This window comes from Camelus ferus, chromosome 7 (genome assembly GCF_009834535.1).
Source record: "Camelus ferus isolate YT-003-E chromosome 7, BCGSAC_Cfer_1.0, whole genome shotgun sequence".
Classification (NCBI taxonomy): Eukaryota; Metazoa; Chordata; class Mammalia; order Artiodactyla; family Camelidae; genus Camelus; species Camelus ferus.
The window spans coordinates 5,182,736-5,200,025 of NC_045702.1; the positions used below are offsets into that span (position 1 = coordinate 5,182,736).

General features: G+C 54.8%; 1 protein-coding gene across 11 annotated transcripts in view; it reads left to right on the top strand.

Moving 5' to 3' along the window:
• The first annotated feature begins 2,440 nt into the window (after nt 1-2,440).
• WDR86 (WD repeat domain 86) overlaps nt 2,441-17,290 on the top strand; it is a 36,321-nt gene continuing 21,471 nt past the window's right edge. For 7 of the 11 annotated variants that reach the window (XR_004321224.1, XR_004321225.1, XM_032483093.1 and 4 more), the window contains exons 1-4: nt 2,863-3,189; nt 3,384-3,671; nt 11,295-11,436; nt 14,710-15,130. Coding sequence is in view for 9 of the 11 variants with exons in the window: in XM_032483093.1 (XP_032338984.1) it covers nt 3,446-3,671; nt 11,295-11,436; nt 14,710-15,130 (789 nt within the window). In the remaining 2 variants the exon portion in view is untranslated. The other 4 variants (XM_032483102.1, XM_032483098.1, XM_032483094.1 and 1 more) reach the window with 3 other exon arrangements.

Sequence of the window (17,290 nt, forward strand, 5' to 3'; positions counted from 1 at the left end):
ATGTCATCCTGGGAATGATGGGGGTGCAGAGTGGGGTAGAACGGAGCTCTGTGGTCCAGAGCAGCCTGGCTCAGGACCCTTGTTCGGAGACTAGGGGTCTCTGATGTATGATGCTGGTCACATCCTCCTCTGGACCCTGGCAGCACTGACAGTCTGGGACATGTGTGTATACAGGGTTCGAAGGGCATATGGCCACATACTGTTCTCCAAACAGTAATTTTAATTCTCTGATAACTGTCCTCCAAACATTTATTATAGAGTAATAATATTGAGGCTTCACAAAGCCCTCTGTTTTTCAATGATACAATATGTTTTGTGTTTGTGTGTGGTTAAATACACATAACATAAAATTTACCATTGCAACCATTTTAAAGTGTACAATTCAGTGACATTAAGTACATTCGCAGTGTTATACAACCATCTCCACTATCAAGTTACAGGCTTTCTTCATCACCCCAAATGGAAACCTGGTACCCATCTGCCTTTCTTGATACCCTGCAGAGAGGCCCCCACAGTCATTCTTTCTAGCAGGTGGAATTTTATGACTATTTGTGTGGCATCTGTCTGAGCCCTGGCACAAAATCATCTCCATTGGTGCTGGTGCCAGGAGGCACCCCCCCCCCCACCTTCACTTGTTAAACATTGCCCTTTTCCTGTTTCTTCTGAAAACTTAACCATTTCCTCCCCCTTCCCACCTGGACCTCTTGCCATGGTGATTTCGTTTCCACACTGACAGGACAGCCCTGTGCACAGTGAGGGCTCTGGGCCCTTGGAGGGGGCTCTGGAAGAGTGTTAAGGGCAGGACGTGTGGAAGGGAGACCTTGCTGGCAGCCCGAGCTTGGCCCCTGGATCACTGCAGCTCCGTGTTCTCCAGGGGGATGTAGGAGAGTCCAGTTTCAGGGGACTTGGGCCTTGTTTTCCAATCTTCCCGTTGTCTGCACTCCTGTTAGATTTGGGCGAAGTTCATCAGAGCAGGGCCTGTCATGCTCGGCTTGTAAGAGAAAAGGGAAGAGAAGCAGGCTCAGGATGGCATCTTTACTGCACACGCACGCATCCAGACACCCCACACCATCACATCCACACACACAAGGAAACAGGCCGGCTGGCTCACTCCCCACCGGGGAACCACTCTGTGCCAAACCAATGAGGGAGAAAAGGAATAAAGGAGAAGGGCAAGAAGAGCAAAAAGTACATCAGCTTGGAAAGAGGAAGGTGGTGGAGGTGAGCGGTCCTGGACCTTGGATGGTTGATGTTGCCTTGACAGAGCGCTTCTGAATCTGCTGTGTGTGCTGGGAGCCAAGAGAAGGGGGTAGGGTTTGTGTTGGTGGTGACTGAGGAACAGAAAGGTGTGTCCCAACTTGCAAATATTGTGTGACCCCCTTGAAGGTTTAACTTTTCTCCTAATGTGGGTGTCTTGTCTCAAACACTAGTAGGCAGGCTCCTTGAGGGTGTGGCCGTGGTCATCTCATCGTGCCTTGGCCCTCCCCACTTCTTAAACACCCTCTCCTCTTAGAGTCCAAGATAATAGATGCCTGCTCAGAACATCTGGGTCTCCTCTAGCTCATCTTTATGTAAACTCTTCCCTGTCTTCTCACTCCTCACCTCACCTTCCCCAAGGGCTGCAGCCCCTCCATGCTCATGACTCCCACCCCCTCTGGCCTCACCTGTAGGCCACACCTGTAGGGCCAGATGCCCACCAGTCTTCATATCTGGATGTTGCAATGGCCCCTTTAAGTGCACAGGTCCTAAAATGAACTCATGATCAGCCTGTAGAAGCATCTCTGATCCTGTATCATGAGCCAGAGTCTGTCGGCACAACGGGGAACTCCCAGAGTCCTAGTTTCTGCAGAGTCCACCTCAGGAACACCCCTGCACTTTCTGCCTTCCTCTCTCCTGCTGGACCCCAGCAGCCTCCTCCTGCCTCCTTTCACCCCACCTCCACAAGTCTTTTTCCAGCGACTCCAAATCCCCACTTTAACGTGCCCTCCCAACCCTTCACTGGCCCCTGTTGCCTACGAAGTAATGCCCCCTTTCTCAATCCTTACGCAGAGCTGCAAGCTGATTCACAGGTTTGAGGAAAGAAAGAATGGGTTTCTCTGGTTTAGACCACTTGGAGAATAAATGGCGCAGTGCCCCATAGGACCTCATCATGGGGTATCCATTCAGAGTCTGGGCATGGTCAACCATTGGGAGAAGGTCAGGTCGTCGTGCTGAGGGCTGACTTTCCAAAGCTATCCTGTTCCCGGCCCCGCTTTCCCCAAAACACACAAACACAAATCTGGTGTGAGATTTGCCCGGCTAGCTTTCCTCAGGAGCCCTCGAGGGTTCGGGAAATCCTGCTACCTTTAGGACCTGGAGGATCCGAATTGGGGGGGGGGTCACCCCTCCCCGCCCCCCGCGAAGCCGGCACCGGAACTGCTCTAATGGGAACCAGCAGCCCCGCGCTCCAGGAGGGCTCGCGGCCCCGTGTGTGGGATTCCTGCGGAGACCTGGGCAGACGGTCCGAAGCGCGCGCCGAGGCTAGGGGCGCGGGGACGCTCCCCCTTCCCTCGAGGGACGTCTTTAGGATTCGGGGTGTGCACGTGATTTCCCAGCGAGGGCGGACTGAAGGCTCTCTCAGACCAGGGGAACCGACCCCGAGTTCCCCGAGAGGCCCTCCGAGAGGGTTCGTAGAACTGGGAGCCTGGAAGGAGCAGACTTGCCTGGTAGCGGCGCGCAGCCGCGGGACCCTAAGTTCCCGGCGTGCGCCTCTCCCCAGCCCTGAACTTGCCATCCACCTCCTCCTCCTCATCGTCCCGGCCTTTGGTCCTGGCGGGGGTGGCAGAGGGCGGAAGCCCAGAGGCGCAGGTCGGGTAACCGGGAGTGTCGCACGTGGAACCCTCCCCAGCGTCCCTGGGGCTGAGGTCCATCCCGAGGGACCCGAGGCCGGGGTGGGGCTGCGGGAGCGCAGGCCCGAAAAGTGGGAGGGGACAGGTTGAGGGGTGGTCTCTGAGGAGGAGCCAGGCTGGACTGTATTGTTCGCCACTCGGCCTCCCGGAGCGCGCGGCGCCGCCCGAGGAGGGCACCGAGGCGCTCCACTTCCCGGGTCCCTCCGCTCCCCGCGCCCCGCGAAGAGATTCGGACCTTTCAGCGCGCCCCGAGAAGGCTCTGCTCGGCTGGCAGCGGGCCCAGAGGGAGGGGTCTGCTCAGGTGGGGTGCGGATCTTCCTTGGGGGCGCAGGGAAGGGAGGGTTCCAAGCGGTGGGGCTGGGACAGCTACACCCGGGGACCCAGAGTCTCGAGTGGGCCGCCCCCCGCAACGCAGCCCCCGGGCCGGGAGGCCAGGTGCGCTCACGGGAGCGAGGGTCCTCCGCCTCACCCCCGCCCTGCCCCGTGCCTCCGCAGGAGCCTGGCGCCGGGGCCCCCGCGATGGCCGCGGGACGCAGTCGCAGGGAGCCGCCGCGAGGATGCCGGGGCGCCCCTCCCTAGCGGGGCGCAGCCTCCTCCCGGTACTCCGCCCGACCAGCGGGATGGGGGGCGGAGGGTCTGCCCTGAAGGTCTGCGCGGACCACCGCGGGGGCATCAACTGGCTCAGCCTGAGCCCCGACGGGCAGCGCCTGCTGACGGGCAGCGAGGACGGCACAGCCCGGCTCTGGAGCACCGCGGACGGCCAGTGCTGCGCCCTCCTGCAAGGTAGACCCGCCTGGCCGCGCGCGTCCTCCGACCTCTCGCTCTGTCCCCTTCGCCTGCTCGCCTGCCTCAGCCCTCAGCTCTTCCGGCCGCAGACCCCTTCCCCAAAGTCCAGCCCGCGCCCATCGCGCACGCTCGTGGCAGAGCGCGCGGGGTTGGGTGGCGCGCAGAGAGGGCAGCGATCGGGGTCAGTGAGCCGTGGGATGCCGCTGCAAGGGCGAAAATCACTTGCCAACCGCAGCATAAAATCGTTTCCATCATAGCAGTTTTAAGAAACAAAGAAATCTCACCTCTGTCCCTGACTCACTCAGCAGCGCCTTCCCTTGTCTCTCACTGGCCTTGTGACTTGTGGCTGGACATTTCCTCTCTCGGGGCCACTGGGGTAACAACCGAGGCTCGTTAACTGCCCTGGGCGCTACAGAGTGCATTCCTCACTCACACTGTAGTGCTCTTGTCCCACTCGTGCAGACAGGGCAACTGAGGCAGGGAATAAGTGGCTTGTTACGCAGCTGATGGGGCTTGTTGAAATTTGAACCCCCCTCCCCCACCCTGCCCTGTTCTCTCTCTGCTTCGTTCCATCTGCAATTTGGCGTGTTTGGAAACTCCATGAACTAGCAGGAGGTGTACGTATGGTTTTATAAGAGTTCTGCAGATGCACCCATGCCGATTTCTATTTGTGTGCTTCCTCGTGGAGAGGTGGCTGCTTTTCTTACCCCGGGTCCCTGTCACGTGCCTGCAGCACAGGACTGAGGTCCCGCCATTGGTGTCTGAGTGGCCTGCATAGCCCCTTGAGGAGGACCAGGCTTCCCGCACTGTGTGCTTGGTTGTTTCTCATGGTTGGTTTTTCCACCATAATCAGCAAATCCTGGGTGGCCTCCCCCAGGCCTCCCAGCTCCTGTAGGCACAGGGAGTAAATTATCTTCAGTATTGCCTGATCCTGACCCTGCTGGTTTTAAATAAAAGCAATTATGGGAGATACTTCAAAGCCCAATAGGAATGAGTTTTGGATTGCCTGCTCCTTGGGAGCTGGTGCGGATAATGGGGAGTTGGCCACCACACACAGATAGTCACACACACTGACGGCATAGATCTGTCAGAAAACTTAGATCCAACTTGTATTGCTTCCCAGACATGAGACTTTAATCTAGAGGGCTTTCAGAAATGCAGGTTCTCAGGTCCCAGTTTCCTACCACCCATGGCGTAGGTCTCTAGAATTGCATTTCTAACAAGCGGGAAGATGGCTCTGATGATCTGCTGGCCCAGGGAGCTCTGGGCTGGGACGCATTGTGGGAGCCCAGTTTGTAGGCCAGTTTCCACCCTAGGAAGCTCCAGTCCTTTCTAGAGTGGTTCTGGCCTGGTGGGCCCCTGGCTCTGCCCCCAGGACCACCCTCCTGCCCAGCACTGTGCCTGGCAAGCCCCCTTCACACTCATTTAGTGGCCCTCATGGTGGCTTGTCCCCCTCGAACACCAGCATCTGCTTCCTAGTGAGGCCACACTTGACCCTCTGGTGCCCTAGTTGTGGGCCACCCCACTCAACAGGATGACTCTGTCAAACTGAGAAACTGCTACCCGTTTCTGCCAGGATCGTTTCTTCTGTTCTAGGGTTCGCATTTCAAGAAGTTTCAAGGACAGAGGGGACAAAAATTACCTTTCCTTATTCTGAAATTGTACTAATAGACTTGACTTGTGAGTCATTTTGGGCATGTGATTATCCTTGTCTGGCCCCCAAAGAAAGCAAGGGCTTGCCAGCTCCCCCCCATAGGATTTCTTTTGTATCAGTGAAATATTAATAAAAGTCTTGACATTTTATAAATACTCTTTAATTAGTGCCTTATGTCTTATAAATACTCTTCTAAGTACGTATTTCTTTTTGTTTGTTTGGGTTTTTTGGGGGTGGGGGAAGTAATTAGATTTATTTATTTTTCGTGGAGGCACTGGGGATTGAACCCAGGACCTTGTGCATGCTAGGCACACACTCTATCGCTGAGCAATACCGTCCTCCTGTGTACATAGTTCTTATGTTATTAACCCTTGTCACTGTGAGGTGGATAGGGTTGATGCCAGTTTATAGATGAGAACAGAGAAGAGCAGATTATTTATCAACACACAGAGCATTCTAAGCGTTTTCTAGACATTGAGCTTGTGAGGCAGGTGCTGTGGTCAACATCCCTGACACACAGTGTGGTTGTGCGGCTTGTCCAGGGTCACATGGCTGGTCGGCGGCAGAAAGGGCTTCTTGACCACTGTGTGCCTCCTGCTCTTGCTGGGACAGAACAGGAGGGAGATGTGCTCTCCCGAGGCTACATGGCTGATCAGCGACAGCCCGAACCCTGGATGTCTCCTGACTCCAGATCCAGGCTCTTTCCATTCCCATTCGGGTGGAAACTGCCGCACGCAGGTGGGTGCTCCCTCCTTGTGCCGCTCTGGGCCCACAGACGGCTGCAAAGAAGAGCTGGTTGGTGGGTCAGGCCTGGATGTCTTGGGCAGAGTGGCTGTGGTTGGCAGCTCCCGCCTGCGTTTTCCTCCTGAGCTTCTTGCTCAGCTTGCAGCGGATGCTATAGTCAGGTTGCAATGTTGTGTCAGTTTCTGGTGTGCAGCATAAGGTTTCAGTCATACGTATACATATATTCCTTTTCATGTTGTTTTTTCATTATAAGTTACTACAAGATATTGAACGTAGTTCCCTATGCTATACAGTAGAAACTTGTTATTTTATATGTAGTAGTTTGTATCTGCAAATCTTGAACTCCCAATTTATCCCTTCCCACCCTCTTTACTCCTTGGTAATCATAAGTTTGTTTTCCATGTCTGTGAGTCTGTTTAGGTTTTGTAAATAAGTTCATTTATGTCTTTTTTTAAGATTCCAGGTATGAGTGATATCGTATGGTATTTTTCTTTCTCTTTCTGGCTTACTTCACTTAGAATGACAATCTCCAGGTCATTTTATTCTTTTTTTATGGCTGAGTAGTATTCCATTGTGTAAATATACCACAGCTTCTTTATCCAGTCATCTGTTGATGGTCATTTAGGTTGTTTCCATGTCTCGGCTATTGTAAATAGTGCTGCTATAAACATTGGAGTGCATGTATCTTTTTGAATTAAGGTTCCCTCTAGATATATGCCCAGGAGTGGGATTGCTAGATCATAGGGTAAGTCTAGTTTTAGTTTAGTTTTTTTTTTTTTTTTTGAGGAATCTCCGTACTGTTTTCCATAACAGCTGCACCAAACTACATTCCCACAAACAGTGTAGGAGGGCTCCCTTTTCTCCACACCCTCTCCAGCATTCGTTGGAACTGGCTTTCAAATGCAGTTGGTGAGCTGAGCTCACCATGAAAAAGCAGGTTTAATTGCCAGTTAGTCTGTAAAGGGAAGAATTGCTTTTAATGTGATTCTTCCCCTCCTCCTCTTTTTCTCTTCTAACCTTTGGGTATCCTTTGGTTTATTTGAGGCACTTCCCTACGTCAGTGGGATAAGCAGCCTTTCCCCAAATGGCAGTTCCTGTCCTGGTCTGTTCTCAAGGAGTGAGGGACCCAGCATGAGGTTCCCGCCCACTGTGGCTGTCCCCCAAAAGCCTCCTCATCTTCTCAAAGCATCTTCTAACATGGTGGGGCTGGTGCTTGTTTTCAGTTCCGTGTGGACAGGCTACACACTCGTATCCACTGCACACCTGGTGAGTGCCTGCTCGTCCGGATGACTCCTACTTACTACCGGGAAGCAGGAAGGGCCATTACTCGTCAAGAGCCTGGGCTCTGGGGCCAGGCTGCTTGGGCTCAAATCCCATTACATAACTTCTCATGCCTCAGTTACTTTATCTGTGAATTGGGGATGATAACAATAGTAACCCAGCCTCATAAGGTCTTGGTGGGCATTAAACCAGTTAATAAGCAGTTCCTAGCTCGTTGTATTAGTTGTCTTATCCTTTGAGCTTAAATGGAGTAACAGCATCCTGCTGGCCCCACGCCACCTCCAAAGCTTTTCCTCATTTGCTTCTCATGACCCATTATTGTCCCCATTTTGTAGATGAGGAAACTGAGTCTCTCTTGCCTGCTCTGCTCTTCCCTCCTGGTCCAGAGCCCTTTCTGCCTCGCCTGCCTGTTAGCTCAACTGTGCTGGGCGCCTGTGTCAGATTCAGAGGGGCAAGAGTCTCAGATCCCGCCCCAGGGAACTTGCAGGTAGGACTGAGAGAATGGTTGCTAAGCTGAGGGGCTGTGTGCACTTGAACTTCAGATGAGCAGGAACTCGGTGAGCTGGAGTAGTCAGGGTTCACCTCTTGGCCAGGTGAGTGGGACTGAACTGGGACAGTTTTTAATTATAATAAAAAAGAAAACCTCACATGACATACAATTGACCATCTTAGCCATTTTTAAGTGTTCTTCAGAGGTATTAAACATTCCTAATGTTGTGCAGCCGTCACCACCATCCGTCTCCGGGACTTCTTCATCTGGCGAAACTGAAACTGTCCCCAGTGAACAATAACCCCGTGCCTGTCTCCCCAGCCCGGGTACCCGCTGTTCTCCTTTCTGCCTCGATGAGTCTGACTCCTCTAGGTAGCTTGTGGACTCATGTATTCTTTGCCTTTTTGTGACTGGCTCATTTCACTTAGCACAACATCCCCAAGGTTGTAGCATGGGTCAGAATGCCCTTCTTTTTAAAGGCTGGATACTGTTCTGTCGCATGGATCTAATGTCTCTTCTTTATACATCATCCGTGGACACGTGGGCTGCTCCAACTTGTTGACCATTGTGAATGATGTGCTGTGAACATTCCAGGCCCTGCTTTCCATTCTTTGGGGTATGTACCCAGAAGTGAGACTGCTGAATCACCTCTTACATATTTTTAAAAGGGCGTGTGGGAGCACAGGGGAGGCTCTCAGCCATAAACAGATTGTTATTAGCTTTGTCCCGGTCAAGGGAGAATTCCATCAGTTTGTTTTAAATACGGATGTGAAGGAAGCCCACGCTGGCAATTCATTCTTCAGCTCTGCAGAGACCACTGTCTAGGGGAGGTGAGCACCCTTGTGAGTGCCGATTAGGGAGGATGAAGATGGAGGCAGGAAGGCAGTTTGGTCAAGGTCGTGGGGCCAGAGAAGCTGGGCTGAGGACAGGCCCTGTGGCAGCAGCAGTGACAAGAGCATCAGCCTCGGCTGGGAGCTGGGGGGCAGGTGGCCCAGGGCTGAGTCCTCAGTGGCTTTGTTGCACTCTGTCCACTCCAGCCAGAGCTTGCACACTCAGACTACAGCTCTAGCAGGTAGGCCCCAGTAGGAAACAGAACAGCACCTGGAAATGGTAACTGAGGAGAGTCTAACAAAGGGATGCTTGGAAAATGTGGGCAGAGTGCGGGGAACTGCAGTAGCTGTGGCCAGGACCAGCAGGGCTGTCGCCGTCCCCAGGCCTGAAGGAGGGAGGGTGGGGGCGGTCACTGCAGCCCAGAAACTGCTGTGCTGTGGGGAGGGCTCCCTCCTGGGAGGCGTGACTGTGGTTTGGGGGCCTCGGCCAACATTTCCTGACCCAGAGACTCCTTCTGGGGCTCTGACTGTCTGAACTCCGTGGGCAGTGGGGGTCAGGGAGCCTGCAGTGGGTTGGGGAGCTGCAGGGAGCAGGCTGGAGAAGAGGAGGGGGACCCCTGGGGCAGAGGGAGAGGAGGCCCCGCTTTTCATGCTGAGTGGAAGGGCGTGTGCAGCTGGCCAGGCGCACTCCAGGCCCCCGACCCCCGCAGACCAGGCTCTCCAGTGCTCTGAGCTGCTCCCTCAAGCGGAGGGGACACTTTGACTCTAAACCTCCAGCCAGTCCGAGGGTGCAGGAGCGGACAGGCGGGGAGGGCCGACTACCCTGGCAGGAAACCCTGAGCCTCAGCGTGTTCTTTTGAACATAATAACCACATTTTATCTGCATTTTTCATCCCTTCAAAAATATTTATTTTTAGTTTGGCTTTTTTGCTTATTCCGCATAATTCCAACAGCTCATGGCCGAGGCACTGTGGTCCCTGGAGACGTCCCGGGCCCTGCCTCCCCCAGCCCTCCCTCCTCCATCCCCATCTCTCGCTTGGGTTTTCAGGTGTGAGGTGGGCGTCTGGCGCTCAGGGGAAGGGGCTTGTAGAGGGCAGAGCCTTGCCCTATGCAGGGAGCCCCAGCCAGCTCAGGGCCAGACCCCTGGGAGCGCAGAGGGGCGGCTGGCCCTGCCTCAGGGAGGAGTTTTTTACATTGAAAAACAGCTTTTCGTTATCACCTCTTTCGTCCAGTTTTTGTTTCTATGTGTTTATATTTCTGTCGCTTCTCAATCAGTGTACCTACCCTTTTTTTTCCTGCTGCATGTCAGAAAAGCTGTCCCACTCTCATGTCTTTCGAGTCCCTGGTTAATGGCTACAGTGTCATCGAGTAGAGATGCCCGCTTTAGTTTTCAGTGCTTTCCGTGGCCTGATTGACACGTCCACTTGGTTCTCTGCCTTCCATTGTCAGATGCTGTTGAGGTGGGACAGAAGCAGCCGGGGGGTTTCCCAGGAAGGAGCCCCTCCTGGCCTGGGTGGGTGCCAGGGACTGCAGGACGTGTGCCTGGTTGCCCTCGGGACACCCTGGCTACCTGTGGCCACCTGAGGAGGCCAGGTGCCCCTCACCCAGGGCTGAGCCCTCCTGGCAACAGATCTAGTCTCAGGGAAAGCTCGCTGACAATTTTCAAATATTTTACAAACATTTTGGGGTTGGCGAGGAGCTAGGCTGCATTTTGCCAAACACATTTTGCCCTCAACTTTTAAACTGACATGCACTTTCAGGGAAACACCCTGCTGTCTCTTCCAGTGTTCACTTAATTCACATAAACGTTGTTTTCCTACGGGCCTGGTATATGCTATCCAAGAAGATAGAAAAACGTTTCTTTCTTACTTTTTAAAAAAAATTCTGTTTCTTAGAACCCAGGAAGTTGGGTTCTTCCAAGAGTAATTAAGCTTATACCCAGGGCCAAAAAAAAAATTTGTGAATCAGCTTGAAACTGCCCAGGAGATTCTAAATCCCCATGTACTTGATACCAGACATCTAGATGAAATTTTTAAATCCAATCAAAATCCTTAACATAATAAATACATCCCTCACATGTGTTATTACTTGAATTCGTCAGTCTCCTCGTCTGTGAAATGGCTCTTAGGTTTAACATTCTTTTGATTCTTTTGATTTTCTGGTCCCTGAATTCTCCTTAGAGTCAGCTTGAGTTTTTCATCTAAAGTGGTTATCCGAGATGCAAACATCTTTACTTGAAAAATAGGCCCTGCTGTGTCGGGGACCCTTGGCCTCTATACTTTCTGCCTCTGTAACATGAGGTTTGTTGAATGACTGAGTGAATACAAACAGCTGAAAAGACTGAAGAAGATGATGAAGAAGGAGGAGCAAGGAGGAAGGAGTGCGTGGGAAGACGAAGGAACAGAAGGATTCCAGGGCAGGCTGAGTGCCCCTGGAATTGCTTCTGACTCCCCCACAATTCCTGAGACTCCCAGATTTAAATCATCATTTCCAAGTGCTGGTCGCTTCTGGACTTGCCTCCAACACTCCTGCTTTCTTCCCTTCCTCCCCATCTCAGACATTCTCTAAGAGAACTGGGAGCTGGCAGTTCCTGGGATGCTCACATCTCCCCTCGTCTGCAGGACACGAAAGCTATGTGACCTTCTGCCAGCTGGAGGACGAAGCCGCCTTCACGTGCAGCGCTGACTGCACCATCAGGAAGTGGGACGTGCTGACCGGGCAGTGTCTGCAGGTGTTTCGGGGACACACGTCCATTGTGAACAGGTCAGCGTGGCCTGGGGGCTCCGGGCTGCCGGGCAGTGAGGACTCGGCCTCTCCTCACAGTACCTGGCCGAGTGGGACCCCTGCTCTGGAGGAATTTAGCTTCTCTGGGGAACATTTGTGGACACTTAGGGAGGTGGTGCAGGTGGGGGAAGGGAGGCACCACCAACACCTTGACTAGCCCCAGGAAGCCCTCCCTTGGCCCTGGCAGCACACCTGCCCCCTACTGGGCACAGGGAAAGTCATTGGAGGCTGATGGGAACAAATTCCAGAGGAAATGGCTTAATTGGTACCCGATGGTGGACCAGGGGCTTGGAGGAGGAGCCAAATGGGGATTGTTCTGCAGAGGGAGTCAGGGTATTTTTAAACTTCCCCTTCCATGTGGCTGCTGAAAATCTCCCAGCCCCTCCTTCCCATGGAGTTTTGAGTTTTTCCTTTCCTTATTGAGTTTGGGTCTGAGCTGAGCCATGGAAGTTCCTTGCTGATCAGATCAACTTGACATTTCTGTAACTTGGGGCCGTCTCAGACTCCTGAGGGAGTGCCGGGTGTGGGCAGGAGTCTGGGCACCCCCCTCAACTCCAACCCCGTGGGGGCCTCGCGGCCTCCCTGGCTAGGAGGGGCACCTGCTGGGAAGTTAACTAAGCCAGGAAAGGGCCCACGGAGGTGAGGTGGGCGTTTGAGTGAGGGGTGGGGGAAGCAGAGAGGAAAGGATGTTCTCCGCCAGAGGGGATGCTGCCAACAGAGCTTTGTGATACCTGGGCCCAGGTGCGACCTATCTGGCCTAACGGTCCAGCGCACGGTGGGTGGAAGCGGTGGGCCAGACTGATGATCAACCCACTGTAGTACCAGCTGCCCCCCAGGTCAGAACGGGGCACCCACAGGGCAGGAACGAGGTCACATCCCTGTGCGGAAGTGCAGAAGTGTCCTGTTGGATGGTTCTAACTGGAGAAGCACCGCAGTGGGGATTCCTGTAGAGCTTGGCCGGCCCCATCTTCCTGGAGTTGAGCTTTTATCCACCCCCCAGCCCCACCCCCTTATCTAGAGCAGGTGAGGCCCGGGGACCTGGGAGACCAGGGCCAAGCAGGCAGGTGGTGGAGGAGGGCTGCGGTGAGGACTCGGGACTCAGCTCCTGCTGGCCTCTTCTCAGCACTCTTTCTTGAGAAAGTTTGTAACTATGGAAAGGTGTGGGCATGGGGGCGTCTCCTTTTGTGAGGCTGTGAGCGGCTGGAAGGGCTGACAGAGGATAGGGAGGTGGGAGAAAGCCCCATCTCAGGTGACCAGCTGGCCCTCAGGTTGCGGCTGGAAACTGATCAGCTGCTCCTCAAAACTAAATCTGGACAATTAGGGCTAGAAATTATGCTCTGCCAGGCTTAGACTCCCCTGAGCACACACACAGCATACACACGTGTTCACACTCAAGTGCACACTCACGTGTGCACACGCACACACACTACTTTTGAGCAGTTGACTGTTCTCAACAATAGCTCGGGGTAGATATTTGCATTATTAAGTAACTGTGCTCACAAATGTATGATGTCCCTGAGGTGAAGACGTGGCCTTCACTTCTCTTATCAGAGCAGGGCCAGGTGTGCGAGCTTCTGGGGGCCCTGGCCAGGCCTGGGGGGCCTTCTCATGCGAGGCCACACCCTGCAGGACTTAGGCCCCAAGAATGTCACCTGAGGTGCCAAGTTGTCACCTTCCTTTAGAAACACACATTTTGTGAAAACCACCCCTCCTGGGTATTGAGGCAGGAGCCGTCAGAAATAGAGAGTGTGCTACATTTAATGCACTGTGTCCTCAATTACTTGCGGGAAGTGAGAACGGCCCAGAGGTGTGAGGTGGGCAGAAGGTCTGCTTTGTTCCAGGTCCTTTCTCTCCTGCCCATGTTAGGCTCACAGGCAAGACCTTTTAAAAGAAGGTGCACGAGGTGCCTCTGACACTGAGATGGGGGTCCTGACCCCTCTGTCCCCACACTGATGACACACCCCATTCCAGATTTAGGCCTCTGCCCTTTGTGAGTGGATGTGTAAACAGGCCCTTTGAAGTTACACGCAGGGTTCTGTACTGAAGACAGATGAGGGGGTCGGGGGTGTAGCTCAGTGGTAGAGCGTGTGCTCGGCGTGCACAAGGGCCTGGGTTAAATCCCCAGTGCCTCCATTAAGGGGGTAAAAAGACAGATGAATATTTTCTGGGGAGAAATTCCTTGCATACGTCAAAATGAGAATAAGAATCATGAATATTTACTGCTTGGGAGGCTCTGCCCCCCCATGGATGAACATTTCTGCTCCTCCCTCCCGGAGATCCCTGGGGCCCTTGGCCCAGGCTGTGACCTGGAGCTGGAGGGTCGCCCCCAGACATCAGCCTGAATGATGGGAGGTGACAGTGCCTCCCCTCTGACTGTGCCTCCCCTGGGCCCTAACCTTATAGAAGTCACCCAAGGGCGTGGCCGCCGGCCAGTGTTGTGAGTGACAGTGAGGGCTGGCTGGTGGGCCTGGAACCCCACATAACTCACCGGCTTCTCAGTGGGAAATGTCGCCCCACCTCTGGAGCCTGACCTGTCCTAGGGTGACTAGCATGTCCCACTCTGCCCAGGACTTCCCCAATTTTTAAACTGCAAGTCCTGCATCCCCAGAAACCTTTCAGGTCTGGGCACACCAGGTGGATCGGTCTCCTCCCCTGTCCCCCTCGCCCTCCTGCCCACCTGCTTCCCTGGCTGTGGAGCCGCTGCTGTGGGTGATGGCTCAGGACGGTGGAAGTACCCCATCCCCCGAGGGGAGGGCCAGGCAGACCCTGGGCTCAGACAGAAGAGTGACTGGGGGCTTCTGGGTGGCGTCCTAGAGAAGGGGCTGGACTTGGGTGGTGAGTGTGGCCAGGTGGGTGGGGAGGGGAGCGCTCCTCCAGTTGCTGCACTGAGGTGGTTAGGTGTCCACGCAGGGGCGGGTGCAGGTGTGGATGGCAGGGACAAAGACGCCGTCAGTCTGGGCTTTGTCCTGTGGGTGGTGGAAGCCCAGAGACTGAGCCCCGGCCTGAGGTCCTTGACATTTTCTTGGGGAGGCTTTCCTGGCCCCGCTCTGTCCCCCTGAAGCAGGGGCCCAAGCATCCCCAACCTTGAGATTTTCTCAGACTCCCATCTCCCATTCCTTGGGAGCATTTTGTGCTTTTGCTCCATCCCCTGGGCTTGTTGAACATGTAAGACACCAGCCGAAGGGATCCTGGGATGGCCTGCCAGGCGGCCCTGTGAGGTCTGACCCCTGACCTTTCCCCTCTTCCCATCAGGATCCTGGTCGCCAACAATCAGCTCTTCAGCAGTTCCTACGACCGGACAGCTCGCGCCTGGAATGTGGACAAGGGGCAGGTGTCCTGGGAGTTTCGGGGCCACCGCAACTGTGTGCTGACTTTAGCCTACTTGGCCTCCTGGGACCTCCCTGGGGCTCCCTGCATGGAGGAGGCCATGGCCGGGGGGCTCCTGGTGACAGGCAGCACGGATGGCACGGCCAAGGTGTGGCAGGTGGCCAGTGGCTGCTGCCACCAGACGCTGCGGGGCCACACAGGTGCCGTGCTCTGCCTGGTGCTGGACACACCCAGCCACACGGCCTTCACTGGCAGCACTGATGCCACCATTCGAGCCTGGGACATCCTGAGTGGGGAACAGCTGCGTGTGTTCCGGGAGCACCAGGGCTCCGTCATCTGTCTGGAGGTGAGACCTGCCTGGCCCCCGCCTGTCTGCCAGGGAGGCCCCGGGGTCATCCTCTGAGCTGCTGCCCCACCCCAGTGTACTAGTCAGCTCAGGCTGTGTAACAAAACACCACAGCCTGGGCAGCTTAAACAGCAGAGACTGATTGTCTCACAATTCTGGAGGCTGAAGCCCAAGATCAAGGTGTCCTGAGGCCTCCCCTTGGTTGGTAGATGCCGTCTTCTCCCTGGGCAGCCAGATTTCCTCTTCTTATAAGGACACCAGTCATACTGCGTGAGGTTCCAGCCTAATGACCTCATTTTAACTTAATTACCTCTTTAAAGATCCTCCTTCCAAATATAGTCACATTTGCAGATACCAGGATGAGGGCTGTTGTCAACACATGAATTTCGGTTTCCTTCCAGGTGAAGTGAGGATTATGTCTACCCACAACCCCATGGTCCATAATTCCTAAATCTAAAAGTTCCCCAAAATGAAGTTTTCTTAGGCTCAGCATCAAAACCCATTTGGTGGCAAAGCCTGGCCTGAACAGACTTGAGATGGTTGTAGTTCAGTTTCTCCCACTTCCTGGGGATATGAGTACCTTTGCTGTGGAATTGTGAGTGTCTTCCTAAAATCCCAAAATCCTGGAACCCATCTCGCCCCGAGGTTTGGATTAGGGATTACTGACGTGAAGCTGCACCCACCCCTGGGCGGTCGTGAGGGTTTAGTGAGTTAACAGCAGACACAGCGCCTGCTACAGAGCACGTTCTTGATGCCCGTCATCCAGGATGTTGCTGCTATTGAGCACCTAATGGATGTGCAGCCTGCATCTGCCCGGGCATGTCTGCTGGACACGGGCCCTCCCTCTATTTGGATGTTAGGATCTGGGTGTTCCTGGCCCCGGGCTTGGCCTGCTCTTCCCTTCTCCAGGTCAGTTCCCACACCTGAGATGAGCAGGTTGGGGTGCAGTGCTTGGTGGCACTGAGGTCTGGGAGCCACCAGTGAAGCAATGGAGATGGGATCCAGGCGGCAGGAAGCGGGGTGCAACGATCCCTGGGGAGTCAGGCCAGGAGGCCTGTTTTGGGTTCTGGGGGTGAAGGGCAGCCCTAGGGCCCCAGGACCAGTGGAAGAGAGAGAAGCTTCATTTCACTTGGACAGAGTGACCTCTGACCCCTGGTGCATTTTCTAACTCAAACCCTGCTTGAGGACATGGTGATGGAGAGGGTGGGGGGTGGGACTGAGCTGAGAGTTGGCCATCTGGTTTCTGATCTCGGGATTGGGGGAGCAGGGAGGGCCAAAGATGGAGGACCACGGAGGCACCTGGGAGGCATCGTGCGTGATGGGAAGAGGTGTGCAGGGAGCAGTGGGGACTGCATCCTGGGCAGGGCATGGAGGGACGGGCTCTGGGTTCCTGAAGAGGGGCCAGGGGTTGGGGGTAGGTGTCTGGGCTCAGTCTTCTGGTACCAGCCAGGAACAAGTCTGTCTCCCGTGTTGGATTTAGCCTTGAGGACAAGTGCCCAGTGCCCTGGGCAGCAGCAGGGAGCAAATGAGCTTGGGAGCAGAGCTGGTGGGAGCTCAGGCCCTCTGCAGGGTGCTCAGGAGATGGTGGGAAGCACCAGGGCAAGGCCAGCTCCTGGGGTGGGGTGTTCCCAGGGTGGGGTGCTCTTGGGGTGGGGGTTCCTAGTGTGGGATGCCACAGGGCTGGGTTCTCAGGAGGGATGGGGGCCTCCCAGGGTGGAGTCAGTCAGGCACACCCCAGGGTCTGTAGCAGGGTAGGTCCCAGTTGGAGTGAGGGGTAGGGTGGGAGAGGCATGTGGGGGGGTGGCCTTGCTGGACAGGGGAGTGGGACAGGATGAGGGTGGGCACAGTGGAGTGTGTGGGGGCCCCTGGGAGCAGAGGTGGAGGCAGGAGGGCCCACGCCACTGGCTCGGGCAGGGAGAGCACACCCAGTCGGAAGGGCCACGGGCACCATCATAAAGGCTGGTCCTAAAACAGAGTCTGAAGGGCCGGGCACAAGGCAGCCGCGCTCGATTCAGGAAACGCACGGTTATTTGGTTCGTTGGTTAGTTACTTAGTTAGCTATTAAGTCACAGCCGCTTCACCCCACGGTGGAGTTGAAGCAGAAAAGCCCCCAATTTCCAGAGTAGGGGATAAGGTTTTGCCTGACAGAGTCCAGGGCTA